At 41.3% G+C, this 15697-nt stretch overlaps 1 protein-coding gene across 1 annotated transcript in view; it reads right to left on the bottom strand.

Moving 5' to 3' along the window:
• ST6GAL2 (ST6 beta-galactoside alpha-2,6-sialyltransferase 2) overlaps positions 1 to 15697 on the bottom strand; it is a 160255-nt gene that overhangs the window by 83140 nt on the left and 61418 nt on the right. The window contains exon 3 of the mRNA XM_063458204.1: positions 3287 to 4243. Within this exon, the coding sequence (XP_063314274.1) occupies positions 3287 to 4187 (901 nt within the window). The 5' untranslated portion in view covers positions 4188 to 4243. The remainder of the gene's footprint in view (positions 1 to 3286; positions 4244 to 15697) is intronic.

Raw genomic sequence — 15697 nt, 5'->3', positions numbered from 1 at the left:
CACACACACACATGCTCACTCACTAGCAGGCACACACACATGCAAGCTTACTCACAAGCAGGCACACACACATACAAGCTTACTCACTAGCAGGCACACACACAATCTCACTCACTAGCAGGCACACACACACACAAGCTAACTCACTAGAAGACACACACAAGCTCACTCACTAGCAAACACACACACACACACAAGCTCTCTCACTAGCAGGCACACACACAAGCTCACTCACTAGCAGGCACACACACACAAGCTAACTCACTAGAAGACACACACAAGCTCACTCACTAGCAAACACACACACACACACACACAAGCTCTCTCACTAGCAGGCACACACACACACACAAGGTCACTCACTAGCAGGCACACACATTCAATTAAACTGCTCAGCGCCTGGTAAATCTATTTAGTGAGGGTCACTGATGCCCAGTCTTCACCTGTTCTGCTTGCATATGTCTGACTGCCGGGGTTTATGAAATAATAATAAGGTTTTTCTTTACGATTGCTGTTTTTGAATATATTATAACTTAATTAGATCTTCAGTCAAACTGACTTGAATAACCTATACTTAGGTAAGCCAATCTGGTATTCTAGACTATTAGGTTTGCATTTTATATTCTATTATAAAACAAGGTCTCAAAGCATGAGAAGGCATTGCCAGAGGATCATTAATATGCATTGTTATAAAAGTACAAACAAATAACCCCTTAAAGATTGTTTCTAGCATATAAAATGTATTGAGAAATCATCCCCAGGAGAGCAAACCTCGGAGCAATTTGCAGAAACAAATTTCATGATTGGAACTTGTGATAGCTGTGTAAGCAGTTTCATGACTTATCAATTTGGTACGTTTTTCAAAAGCATTAACTACTTAAGGACCCAATGATAGTTTATGACAACATGCAGTGCAGGATTTTAATGCCCAGTGACGGGATAGACTGTCAACCAGTAAAGGTATTAGCAAGGGTTAAAATCCTGCTGGTACCAAGGAATCCCAGATCTCTTTCAATACCTGGGAGTCCACTCTGTCAGCTGGGGCCACAGTTAGTGGCTTCAGCATGCTCATAGCCATTTAAACACCATGGCTGGGCGATTTCACTCAGCCACAGTATTTCTTTCTCTGACTCCAGGATAAAAAAAAAGGGAATCTTTTGATGCTTAGGGTTCTCCTCTGTCAGTTGTCGCAACGGTTAGTGGCCCCAGACTGACAAGAGAGCTATGAGCAGCACTAAAAGGGAGCTCTGATCATAGTTGTTTAAGGTGCTTTAACTGCTTGTAATTTTAAAAACCACTGTCTGTCCTCCCACAGTCTGGCATTGGCTCATCAAGTATCAGGTATACCACCAGGAACTGAAAATAGCTTGGGGAGATCTCCCTCCTTGCCCCCTGCAGCAGGATCTTTTCTGGGCTCTACTAACGGCCCAGCAACAATCACTGTGTGAGAATATGCAGCATGATAGTGAGCTCTACCTCTCATACTGCAATCACACTTGTTTTAAACTAAGGCCAATCCAAGGGTCACAGGTGCCTTAGTTTTAAAAAAAAAGTTGGCTCCTCTATGTGGGAGTGGTCATCTTTGTAAATATCTAGACGTATATTTCTATGACAATGACTCCACCTCTCCACCTATAAGCCCCACCCATTTTTCTAAACAGACACACACTCACTGACAGTCACACACTCACTGAGAGAGAAACACACACTGACAGATGCACACTGGCAGACACACACTCACTGACAGTCACACACTCACTGAGAGAGAAACACACACTGACAGATGCACACTGGCAGACACACACTTGCTGACACACACTCACTAACTGACATACTGACATAGATCCTCAATGACAGACATGCACTCTCAATGACAGACAGACAATCTCACTAATTAGAAGCACACTCACTAACAGATACATACGTTCTTTTTTTAAGAGATGCACCATTTGTAGATGTTTGCTTGCTTTCTGAAACAATATCCTGAAATAATGTCACCTGAATAAACTTGTAAAGATCTTGTCAAGAAATAAAACCATGAATTTATGATTTTTAAAGGTTAATATGTCTTATTTCTACTTCAGTTTGCACATAACTATCATATGTATCAGAGGCGTAACTACAAATCACGGGGCCCCGGTGAGAAAATGACCCTGGGTCCCCCCATAGGTCTACCCTCCCCCATACGTTTAATCCCCCCCATAGGTCTACTTCTCAACTTCCCCCATATGTCCACCCCCTTCCCACCCACACATGTGAACAAATACACATGCAGACACACACACATATAGAGAGACACACACATACAGATATACAGACACATTTACATACATACATACACACATACATATAGACACACATACACAAACACACACACACAAAGACACATACATACAGAAACACATAGACATACATAAAGAAACACACATACATTAACGCGCACACACACATGCAAAATGTTTAAGTCACCCTCCTTTTTCCTACCTTATAGGTGCAGGAGCGTGACTTTCCCTGGGGTCCAGTGGTGGCTCAGGCTGATGATCTCAAAGTTCCCACTCTGATTTCCTCCCGCACAGCTCTCTCTGATAGCTGGGAGGAGTGACCAGGGCAGTCACTTCCTCCCAGCATCTGATGTCATTACAGGGGGCCCGGTCACATTGTTAAAGCGCTGCAGCACTGACTGGGGCCCCCTGGATAGTCATTGCCTTAGGGTCACCTTAACAGCATAGGCCACCCTATGGACCCCTTCAATGTGGCCCCAGCAGTTACACCATTCGGGCTGGGGCAACAACACAGGGCGGCAGGCACCTGGTCGCAGGGGTCCGCAGGGTGGCCGGGCCCCCTGGACTGACAGACCCGGTCGCAGCTGTGACCCCTGCGACCGCGGTAGTTCTGCCAGGTGCATGTATATTTTATAGTGAGAATGTATATTTATGTGAGAAAACAAAATATCATCATGACAAATAATTGAAGCACTTATTCTGTTATTCAGAGACAGAGTTGGCGTTTTGTCTTTTTGGCTTTTCAATTTATGGACATAATACACAGTTCAATACCTCATAATACTCTCCTGTAAAATCCATGCATAATAAGATATAAATATACATGACAGTAAATGTAATAAGTCGATCTTAGTTCCAACAGCAACAGTTAACTATTTTCTTTGGTGCATAAACTACATTCCATTTGCCTTTTTCAAATAACGTGCTACACAAAGTAATATAGCAGGCTACAGGTTACTGGAGAGTGCAAATAAAAAATGATTGTAAAAATACTCTGAACTCACCAATTTCCGCTCCAAGTGAGGAGTTAAGGATTGCGCCAGCAGATGAAACTACAGCACAAGAGGAGAAACCTTGTCGATATAATAAGTTTAGTGGTGTTTGAGGAAAATATTTTTCCCATCCCAGATTTGAAAATGGAGCCTCCTTGCCATCCAGTGTCCTCACGTGAGCTCTTTTCTTCAGAACACACAGGAGTTCCTGGGGGTTGAGTTTCTTTGAATTGTGTTTTCCAGTATAGCTAACTCCAAGTTTATTTGCTCTGAGGTACTCCCTCCTAGCTTTCTGTAGATGAGGTGTCAACATCTTTGCTGAGACATTACCTTTCCACAATTTCTGTAGAAAAGATTTGGACATTGAAGAAGAAAATCCATTCCAATCATCCGACTCTTCAAACATATGTTGGTTCTTGCGCTGCACATTTCTTCTGTTTTTTCTGTGACGTGAATGGATGGCTTGGTAATTCCTTGCACCATACCATGGAGACATCTTTCCACTAGCTGAATGAATGTTGGCATGTAGATTATTCTTATCAGAATTTCCACGAAAATTACTGACTGGTGATTTGAATTTCTTTGAAATTATAAATTCATCTTCATTCTCAAAATAATGCCCCACGTCAGCCATGTTTTTGATGCTACCTGGGCCGAATTTAAAATAATCTACGCTGTCTTCATTATCATCATTGCCATATGACACAGACAGATCTTGAAGTGCTCCCATTATGGCCCTCTGCTTACCTTGAATAGGTAAGAGTTTCTTGGCTTCTATGTAAGAAAAGGAACTTGGCACTGGTTCCACCGAGTTGTTGTCGGTAAAATAGATGAATATCACAAGGAAGAGGAGACCCCAAGCACAGATACCAAATAGCATAAGTTGTTTCCATTGCTTCAAGTTTGGTTTCATGGCTCGGTCTTCTCTGGCTCTTCTGATCCTTACACTACTAATGTTGACTTGATAACCTGTAATGGACAGCACAATATATGGTTAGGCACAAATATTAGATCATCTCTTTATATAGCATATTTAAATTAGTTAGCGTTACTGTTTTAATGCCCTAGCAGGCTATGTATGTTATGGCCAAAATAGCTATTTTTTTCTAGATAAGTATTCAATGCATCTTTAAAAGACCTATACATTGTTTCATGTGATATGTACTAGAAGTGCTAATCCCCCACGTATTAAGTTTTAACGGAACTCTTTTGCTGACTATACACTTAACAATGAATGTGACTGGATTCTAATTATCGAGTGACCTTTACAAATTGCTGATCACAAGAGAGCTGCTCCAAAATTCACCTTAGTGAACAACATTGTTAATACATTAATTATTACAGTCATGTGAAAATGCTAAAATCACTACACACTTTGCACTAAAACATTTTTTTGTGAAATGTATAACCATTTTTTTTTTTTTTTTTAGCTAGGGTGAAATTTTAGGTTAGTATGTTTTGATAAACTCAAACAAATGGCAAAACCATATGGCCCAACATCAGCATCCCATGAAAAGGGACACGAGTTGGCAGGATAAAATTGGGGGCAGTGATACTAACACCCAAAGAATTACACTTGCCTAACAGAATTGGCAAGTCATCATAACCAGGCACACAAGGCTGTCTGTCATAGTGTGCTTGCACTATGTTTTTTTGAGGACAGCTCTCTGATGCCACCAAAAGTGGGATATCAGGTAGAACATTGTGATGGTGAGACACCGAGTGTACTCACTAAGATAGAGAATTGTACCACTAAATTAAACTCTGTATGCCGTCCATGTGATCGTGAGGTCCTAGCAAGGACCTTGCAATCACATGGCCCAGGTGGGCCAGAACTGCAGCAGGGGGATTCCCTGGGATGCCAAGTGAGTCCCCCCCACCGCGATCGCGTTTAGAGCCGTGTACCCAAGGACAGCATAGCCCGCCCGCCGTCCTTAAGGGGTTAATGAAATAGCAAATAACAATTCATTCTAATATAGGTGCGGATACAATAAGTAGCACATTATTTCAAGAACAATTTTAAATGAAGAAGGTTGGAAACCCATCATGTACACTGAACAAAATTGTAAACGTAATACTTTTGTTTTTGCCCCCATTTTTCATGAGCTGAACTCAAAGATCTTTTTCTATTAACAGGAAATAGGCCTATTTCTCTCAAATATTGTTCACAAATCTGTCTAAATCTTTGTTAGTGAGCACTTCTCCTTTGCCGAGAAAATCCATCCACCTCACAGGTGTGGTATATCAAGATGCACATTCTGTTGATCATGGATTTTTCCTATCGTTTGCAAAATTCATATTTACAGTTTATTCACTAAACAGTGAATTTTGGAGAATTATAAAATGAAATAGCAAATTATAAAACAGATTAACTGATTTTGAAAAAAAATCTAATTCATCTATAGTCACAATGTGATTATTTTTTGCATTATGCTTGCTGTATTTACTGTTAACTGAATAAACCCTTGTGGTAAAAACAGCACATTCCTAAATGCAAGGCACAGGGCATGAATTATTCATTCTTACTATTATTCTTTAGACTGACATTGATTCTCATGAGGATATTTACGTTATCCAGACTATATCTCACATGTATTAGGGCTCCCACAATAGGATGAGCCACTCCAATTCGCCAAGCCATTAAACCATTTGCATTGTGTAAAAAGATTCCATAAATGTAAGTCTATTGTTTAAGCATGGGAACGCTACGTGATTGAAATCTGCTTGGCCACAGGTATGTGTTTTTCTTCAGTCTTTCATCTCACTTTGTCTAGCCCTTATATAACCCTGGGCCACCTGCTGATCTCGCTGCATTTACTGGAACAATTGCTGTTCCGTAAAAACGGATAATGGAAATATATTACATCTGCTAAACTCAAGGCAAACAGCTGTGCTAGTCATTGACCCTCTCCCATACCACCAATACCATTATGTTTTCATGTTTCCCCAAGCTCTAATAGTGAGTGCTGGTTATGTTTACCAAATCTTACTCTGTTGTAACTCTGACGGACAAAAAAACGGCATGTCTATAAGATCGAAGCAAAGGCAAAATTGTATAAATTGTGCAACACCTCATAGCAATGTATGTTAACAGGCTTACAGACAGAGAGAAAAAAGATGGAGAGCTAGATAGATTGATGGATTAGATAGATCGAACGTGGAGTGGGCGGAAGCACGGTAACATGACTGTGTAATACAGAAGCAAATACAAACATATAAAATTATGCCTTTTGCTCTAACTCCCACTACACCTGGGGGCAGCAATGGCTAAAGTAATTTTCAGCAAAAATCCATAGAACAAAAGCAAATAATGAATACCATAGACATTGCTGGAGCCGAGAGAGAGAGAGAGACATGCAGGCATATATATATAGTAAATTGTAATGGATAACAATATATTCAATCCACTCCTAAGTAATCCACAATTATCCTGATAGCCCTTCATTCTGTATTAAAGAAAGACACAATAAAACAGTAATTTTAATAATAATAAAAAAAATAAAATAGAAATGTAAAGATCCAGGGAACTATACAAATACAGAACAATGATAATGTTGTTAAATTAATTCAGCTGTCACAAATACTCTTCTTGAGCAATCCCTGGTGCAGAACACAATTTCTGCATTTATTTTAATGCTGTCGTTTTAGATGTTTAGTCGTATCCTTGAACTGAAGAACAATGTTTTGAAGTCCTTCTCTGGACTGACTAATATTGGAATCTGCTTTCATGTTTTAAGGTATAGTTAGACTGGGGGATTTTGGAACTGCTTTGATTCACTTGATAGGAGGTAACGTGCAAAAATCTACAAGCAGGACAAAGAAAAGCTGGAAAACCCATTCAAAGAGCTGGTATAAAATTTCATGCACTGTGATTACTGGTCATGCTTTTCAAGGATAGGATCTCTAATTGACATGACTTCTGGTGATGTTATGTTAAACCTGAATACGCCATTTCATTTATTTAATTGAATAGTATTTAAATTGCTCTCAGGGTTGCCCACTATCACTGTCATTCCCTATAATGTACAAGTCATTGGATTTAGTAGTGCAATGTATTAGAGTCTAATATAAAAAAACAAATAAAAAGACAAAAGAGATGCCCATTAAGTACTTTCCATACTATGACAAGGGCAATTATTAAAAAAAAAAAAAGACACCATACTTTCTTTAATCCTATAACATTGAGTATGGTGATGCAACTTTAAATTTTTTAGACATTTACAAAATGCTACTTTTTTTGTTTGCAGTGGAAAATACATTGCCTTTTCATTTAACTTAACTGTATGAATATGCTGTCAATGCATTTAGGTACTTTCAATAAATTATAGTTACACTGTTTCCCTGTTGAGCTATTGATAGTAAACAAATACTCTACAATGCCACAAAATATTGCGTACACGTTTTAAAACATATCTGTATCAATGCCACTTGCCTCTTGAGGTTGTTTAAGCCACAATATATTGTGGTAACTAAAGGCTAAAAAAGCAGAATGTGTAATGAGGATACATTTCTCTGCTGGACAGCTGAGGATAATAGGAGCCGCAGGTCAACAACCACAGATGTGTTGGATGAAGTATAATGCCAAGATCTGTTTTATAAAATCCTCAAAATTATGGGATGAGCACTGCAAAATATGCTTCTTTCCTCTTCTCTCCTTCCACTTCCTTCTGTTAGTCAATACTTTTAACCCCTTAAGGACCAAACTTCTGGAATAAAAGGGAATCATGACATGTCACACATGTCATGTGTCCTTAAGGGGTTAAACCTACCACCTTCTGCTGAGAGCACAAAATATATAGAAAATCTCCTAACTGAACGTTCATTAAACCTAGTTGTTCTTAATGCAGCATAACCTGGAAAAATCAGTATCCTTCCACAATTTTCTTCTTGGTGTAATTGTACGATAAATACATTTGTTCCATGTGTTGTAGTGTTACTGTTTACACAGCCTATTTATTTAATTTAACTAGTTATAGTGGTTATAATGGAGAAATCCTCCAACTAAACTTTTATTGCAAAATAATACAATAATGAAGGGACACAGGCTATATGACCTCCTGTAGCAGCATATGCATTATGGTAAGAAAAGGGTCTGATTAGCTCTGAGGTGTTGTGAGGCAGATTAGTAGTAGCTAGGCAGATTTAGGGTTTTCGAGGGAGCTGATTGGAGAATAGGGTGCTGACTCTGGATTGCCTAGTGGTAGAGCACAAGGAAAAAATAGGGAAAGTGGCTTTATATTTCAGGGCTCATCTCAAGAATGTGTTGAAAAAGTGTGGAGAAGACTGAAGAGCTTGTGTTGAGCTACCTGGAAAGCCAGAATCCCTTCCCTTTGTTTGTTACTTTCATATTTGTGGGTTCTCTATTGTTATGGTGTTTGTATTAAAAGGGGGGGAAATTGTGGTTAGTAGGTTGTACAGTATTGATGTTTATATGTATTAGGCCAGTCAGACTACATATCCTCAGAACTTCAGGACAGGGGGTGGCGCCATGAGGGGAGTCGCCAGTGACGTAAGTCACTACACTAACGACATCCACAATGAATGGGTCTGGCCAAAAAAGTGGCAGTCCTATCCAAAAGAGGCAGGGCCTTTCCACTAACAATCTACCTGGCCAACTCCCCAGATATCTGGACCATGCATGTAGCATTTTTGAAGCACTCCTATCATGGTCATAAAGCATAAAACATGCACAGTGTAAGAAAATAAACACACTAAAAGTATCAAATGGGCAGGGCATAGTAGCAACATCAAGCCCCAAATAGGTGTTGTATGGCTTCCAATTCACAGAGTTGCAAATGATATAATATACTACCCAATAATGGTATAGAACTGAGGCTAGGACTCGTATAGAAGCACCATTGGGGTCAAGCAAATTAAAGGTCTAATTACCTCTGGGCGTGGCATGTACAAATATATAAAAAATATATACCAGCACTCTGGGATTTCCAAAGGATTCTTCTTTATTCCAGTTAATCCAAGCCAATGTTTCGGCCCCTCATCACAGCTTTCACCAGGACATAAATACATACACACATATATATAAAGTTCCAATTGCTTGCACTCCTGGATTAATAGTAAAAAGGTCGGTGCTTAACAGTCAAATAATAGAAATAAAGTACTCCAAGGACTTCGAAAATATTGTGAAAAAACGTAGGTTTTTATTCAGGCATCTGCCACAGAAGATCAACGTTTCAGTTCTCTAAGGAACTTTCATTAACTCTCTGTTAACCATGCTAGGTGTTAACCCTTCACTCTACTCAGGTCACTCCTTCCGCATAGGGGCGGCCTCCACAGCTTCCAGCGCAAACATACCGGTACATATCATTAAGTCATTAGGGCGGTGGAAGTCATCCGCCTACACAACCTACATACCAAAATCTACACAAGAATTAAGAAATGCTTTTAAAGAAATGTCTGGATAATTGTATATAATTGTTGACTGTATTAAATCTTTGTTTATTCAATTTTTGCCCTCTTTATTTACAGGCCTACCGTATCGTCGGTATCGGCACACCACAACCGACTTTGCTCTTTTATTCTATCCTACGTTCTCACTTGAACCTCACTCCATATATGGCTAATTGCCCCTTACACAAATATATATATATACAGGCCAGATTAAGAGCCCAGTGGGCCTGGTGCTGACAATTATGATGGGGCTTAATTACAGAATCTTATCGACCAAAAACACTAAAACAGTCATACCTCTCAAGCGTCATGTATCTGATGGAGATGGTGCTGGAGGGAAACTCAAAGGATGCAGCTATAAGAAAACACATACTCTATGCTAATCTCTTTATCTAATGCATGCTTTCATCTTTCAAGTAAATCCATACCCCCTAACAGCAGTGTCCAGTGAAGCAGGAAGTCAATGGGAGGGGTAAAAGGGTGGGCTACTAACACGAATCACGTGACCAGAACTGCCAAAAAGGGGGCATGTCTGTCCAAAGAATCGCAAGGCCAGCCTGGCATCAGTGTCCCTATGTATCACAGTGTCAGTGTCCCCATGTCGCCCAGTCCCCTAGTCTCCCAGTGTCTGTGTCCCCATGTCTCAGTGTGTCCAGTGTCAATAGGATATTAGGGGACACAGACACTTGGGGACACTGGGAGACATGGAGGCATTTGTGAATACAGACATGGGGACACTGGGAGACATGGGGACACAGAGACATTTGGGGACACTGGGAGAAATGGTGTCACAGACACTAGGGAAACAGACATGGGGACACAGACACTGGGAGGCATGGGGACACAGACATTTGGGGAAACTAAGACACTAGGGACACTGAAGGACATGGTAACAGACACTGGGAGACTAGGGGACACTGGGAGACATAGGGACACAGGCACAAGGGACACTGGCTGGGAGGCATGGGGACACAGACACTTGGGGACACTGGGAGACATGGGTGCACTTATGGACTTAGATATGGGAACACAGACATTTGGGGACACAAACAGTGGCAGATTAGAGGACACTGGGAGCCATGGGGACACTGGTTGGGAGACATTGAGACACTGTGTCCCTAGTGTCTCCATGTCCCAATGTGTCTCCCTATGTCTCACAGCGTCCCCATGTGTCTCAGTGTTCCCATTTCTCACAGTGTCCCCTAGTGTCTGTGTACCCATGTGTCCCCTAGTGTCTCAGTGTCCCCATGTCTCCCTGCTGCCCTTCCCCCCATCCTTCACATACCTGAGCTGTAGTCTGTCTCTGCAGGCTCGGCACTCCTATCTGGGCTCTCTGTGCTGTGAAGCTGCTCCCCCGCGGATCAGTTAGTAGAGAGATGCAGAGAGATGCTGTAACTTCCTATCCCTGCCTCTCGCCATACACAGTGAACCCTACTGGCCGGTGCTGGTATTGCAGAGTGATCTCCGTTTATACTGAGAAAAATATTTGCATTTGTATTGCCGGTATTACTGCAATACCGTCACGGCCAGGCAGTCTGAAATACTGGCTGTGCTTTAAAATACCAGTCAGGTGGCAAACCTAAGAGTAGAAGAGTAGTGTGTAAAAGTAAAAAAAAAAAAAAAAATGGGCCTATTCCATGGGCCTGGGCCTGGGCTGCAGCTCCATCAGCCCCTATGTTAATCTGACCCTGTATATATATATATATATATATATATATATATATATATATATATACACACACACACATATACACATATACACACAGTACAATCTTGCCCTACAAGAGCACTACACACAAGCTCACTGAAACACACGCATGCTCACTACAGACAAGCTCACTGACACACACATGCTCATTGACAAACACAAGTTCACTGACTACACACACTTACTACAGACACAATATTTAAACCCTTCCTGGCACTGGAGGCTGTGGGAGATCAAGTTTTCCCTTGGAGGCCTGTGTTCAGACCTCTTCCTGCAGCAAGGTCCGCTGCTTGAATGCGGGAGGCGGAGCTTACGTGCAGAGGTGGAGCTTCCTAGCAGGGGCGGAACTTACATGCTGGGCTGGGGCATACGTGATGAGGAAGGTGCTGGGAATCAGGAAGGGACACTCAGTGCTCCCTCCGGGCATCAGCAGCATTGATGCGGTCGCACCAGCCTCCAGCACCTGTCTCCTGAATTCCCTCAGACTGACAGAAGCTGTCAGAGTCCTAGGGAAAAATGATTTATATAAAACATTAGGGCCTCCTGCCAGCCCCAGGTGCCGCAGCCCACCAGGAGTCCCAGTAGGAAGGCATCGAAAGGTAGTGGAAGACCCCTGCATAGGAAGAGTGTTAATTTTTTTATTGTGGTTTTACAGAACAGTTTAATGATAATTTTGTTATACTCTTTTTATAGAAAAATAAAACACCATGGCCTTTGCCCAACATTTAAAAGTGAATTCACATGTTTGTGCTCATTGTCTCTTATTTAATTTGTCTAATTAAAAAATATTGCCTACCATGCATATTGAATAGTCTCTGAATGACTCACGATAACTAGATAGATACATACATACATACAATGGGCAGATTTACATTCTGTCACATCTACCTGTTCATTAAGAAAACTGATCAATACTGATAAGAGCATGCTTGGCTGTACTGACAGAGCAGGATTAACCAAAGGGAGATAGGAGGTTGACAGGGGACCTGGAAATATGATATTAACTGGCTCCATTCATCACCTGTATAAGAAGAATGAAGGGGGAGGGCAAACCAAAAACTACCTAGGGCCCTGTGGGAAATGAATCCTTCTCTTTGACTGTCTGTGTACTGATACACACACAAAAAAAAATTTGAAACTAAATCAAAATACTGTACCAGATGAGCATATTAAACTGTTATGTCCAGCCAATGCCAAGGAGTTGTAAGTATTAGAGAGCATACAAACATTCTTTCTGAATTTGAATTAACGCTCCTAAAAACTTGCCCTGCATAACACATATATGAGACAGGATTTTGAAAAAGGGACTTGCAGGTAGCTGGATGAACATAGCCTGATGTGTGATTTATACAGTGACATTTGAGCATTGCTAGACACAATACATTGACAAATGATAAGTTTGAGTATACAATACTCTAGGACAAATGTGGGCAACTGATCTTAGAAACATCCATCAAATAAAAAAAAAATTTTCGAGCAATTATTAGATATTACATGCTGTAAAGTGATTTATACTGTAATTATATTTCCTCAATAAAAGAATAATAGAGTTATGTGATGTGTGTAGATACAGCATGTACTGACTTAAACATACATCAACAAAGATAAAAGGTTTTGTTTCACCAGAAAAAAAAAATTTAAGAACCACCAACTACATAACTTGTGTTTTTACAAGAAACATATATGCATAGACGTGTTATATGCATAGAAATGTAAAACCGGATTTATGATTTTGTCTAGTTGGCCAAGAATGAAATAACACAAGAAATAATTAATGATCAGGTTAGGTATTCAATAATATCTTGACTTGACTTTACCATTTTGCAAGATGTGGTATCATAGCAATCACCTGTTAAAGCCAAAGTTTCCAGGTGCAAAACAGATAGTTCTTAGATATGCAGGTGCATGCACTGATATAGATGCATAAATGTTGACTTATCTACACAATATTAGGCAAATAGCAATGAATGCATGTGTTCTGCACCTCATACAAATTCCAAAGAAGGATCAACATATGAATTTGGAATCTTTACACAGCCCAGGTATAGAGCTACTAACTACTAAGCTGAACTAAGGGGGTATTTCAGCATACAGTATAACTTCAACCTCTGCATAATTTGAAATTGTTCTATTACATTACAGCCGTACTAACATGCAAATTGTATATTTTAATACCTTTCCTCCCTGCATGAGGTAACAGTTAATATGCTTCATCCAAAGAATGTTAATGAAAGGAAAAAAAAAGACTTGTAAAGCTTTACTGACAGGTTATGTTTGATTAAAATTATATATGTCAGTAATGGTATTAACACTCTTAGCACTCTTTTCAACTAATAGCAAACCATTTCTTAGTTAAATAGTTCTTTCAATAACCATCATGAAAGGCTTAAAAGTACCAGCTATGTGGTTGGTTACCAGCCAGATACACTATGGGGTTTAGTGTCATGTTCTCTGTTCTCTAAAGCTCTCATTTTCTCTGAAACTATTATATTTTTTATTTCTCTTTCAAAAACATTTACTGTATTGACAGTAACGCATATTCCTACACAGACACATAGTCAGTCAGTCTGTCTATCTATCATGTCTGTCTATCCATCCACCCATCATGTCTGTCTATTTATCTACACAGGCACTCACTCATTATTTGTGGGCACTATGAAGAAATACAAGACCATTATCTACATGATTATAAATATATTCCTGTTCTTTATATACAATATGGATCTGGACAAAAAACTAAATGAAGGGGGCGGAGCCTGACCGGGGAGCTGAACAGACACGTTTACTGAGAGCTCCTGAGCCTGAGCCCGGTTTTCGGCAGAAATCAGTGGATAATCGACAATCCCTGCACCCCAATTCACCTTGCCTTGTCACACAGGGGCAGGGGTACCGGGGGACACCTTGAAAGCCTACATACCCGCTGTGATGCTGAACCGGAGGGCCGAGGCCTACATCTCGCAGAGCTGGAGAGAGACGGCCGCTCTCCCAGCTCACCAAACCTCACAGCACCCGCAGTATCGGACCTCCCTCCCCCCCCCCCCCAGGACCGGCAGGGGTTATCCCGGTCCCCATCAGCATGTATCATCACTCCACAGCATGTTCTGCACCAGCATGCTGTATACCGCAAAATGGCGACCACAACCCTTAACGCAGAGCCTGCATACACTCAGCCCCTTCACGAACGCCTGGAGGCTCTATTGAACAGTTTTTGGGAGAAACTGGAGCAGCGGCAAGTACAACGAACCCCCAACCAACCTGCAGAAGTGGGGAAGCGGGTGGCCGCGAGCCGGAGAAGGCAGACCCCGGACATGGCCGCCATATACTCACTGGCGGAGTGCCCTTCTAGGCTGGGGCCCAACAGGAGATTCTCTCCAAAACACCGACCACACCGCAGGAGGGTCGACCGCCGCCGGCGGCGGAGAACCATCAGGGCCCTCCACAGCGCCCACAACGGGAAAGACCCGGCCCCGAGAGGTACCCGAGTCTGTGGACACGAGGTGTGGGCCCAATGTAAAGCCTGGAGCTGGGGAGAAGCTTCGCACCGCACTCAATCCTCCCTCACGTTCACCCACCTGACACCTCCGCTGCTGAACAACCGACCATCCCTCCTTCCAACACCAACCTTGATCCTGACCGGAATCGGCTGAATGCTTCCAAGACCTCAGAAATAATAGGCCAGACCACAAGCTGACGGACACTTACAACATGGCGCAATATTACCCCGGCAACCTACTTAAGGGACATGATAGTCCTCATATTTTGCGTTACCAATTACTACACTTAGGTTTTTACTAGTTATTTAAGCTGTGTAATGTAATCATGCAGCCACCAGGTGGCATTTAAGAGACGCACCCCTGATCTGCTCAAATAGGCATATTACTGGGGGTAAATATGTTGGACTGCTACTGCATCCAGACTAAAACTAAGCTAACTTTCAGTAGACTAGGCAGACGTATAACCATTTTTCCATGCTTGCGCCCATTCTTTTAATTTCTGCGACCAGGATCGCACCTAGCCATAGTACCAAGCACCCACCTGCCTAACCCGCAGACTGACAAGCAATTAACTTGCTGTCTAAACCTGTAAGCCACTCACGTTTCAAGATTAACCGTATGGTTTTTGCAGAGCTACCCTCTTAACTAATCCATTATACATGCTATTCCAACCTGTCGATTTAATCGCCTACAGCATGCCTACGGTGTTATATAGCTTACAGACTCTTTATATTAATAACTTACCTAGATAGGCACTGTTTTTGGTTAAATTTGTTATGCCGTTATATATTTGTTCTTCACATACAAAAAAAA

The sequence above is a fragment of the Pelobates fuscus genome, chromosome 1, assembly GCF_036172605.1.
Source record: "Pelobates fuscus isolate aPelFus1 chromosome 1, aPelFus1.pri, whole genome shotgun sequence".
Lineage (NCBI taxonomy): Eukaryota > Metazoa > Chordata > Amphibia > Anura > Pelobatidae > Pelobates > Pelobates fuscus.
The sequence above is the reverse complement of the archived record's forward strand: the minus strand, read 5'-3'. Positions and strand labels throughout refer to the sequence as shown.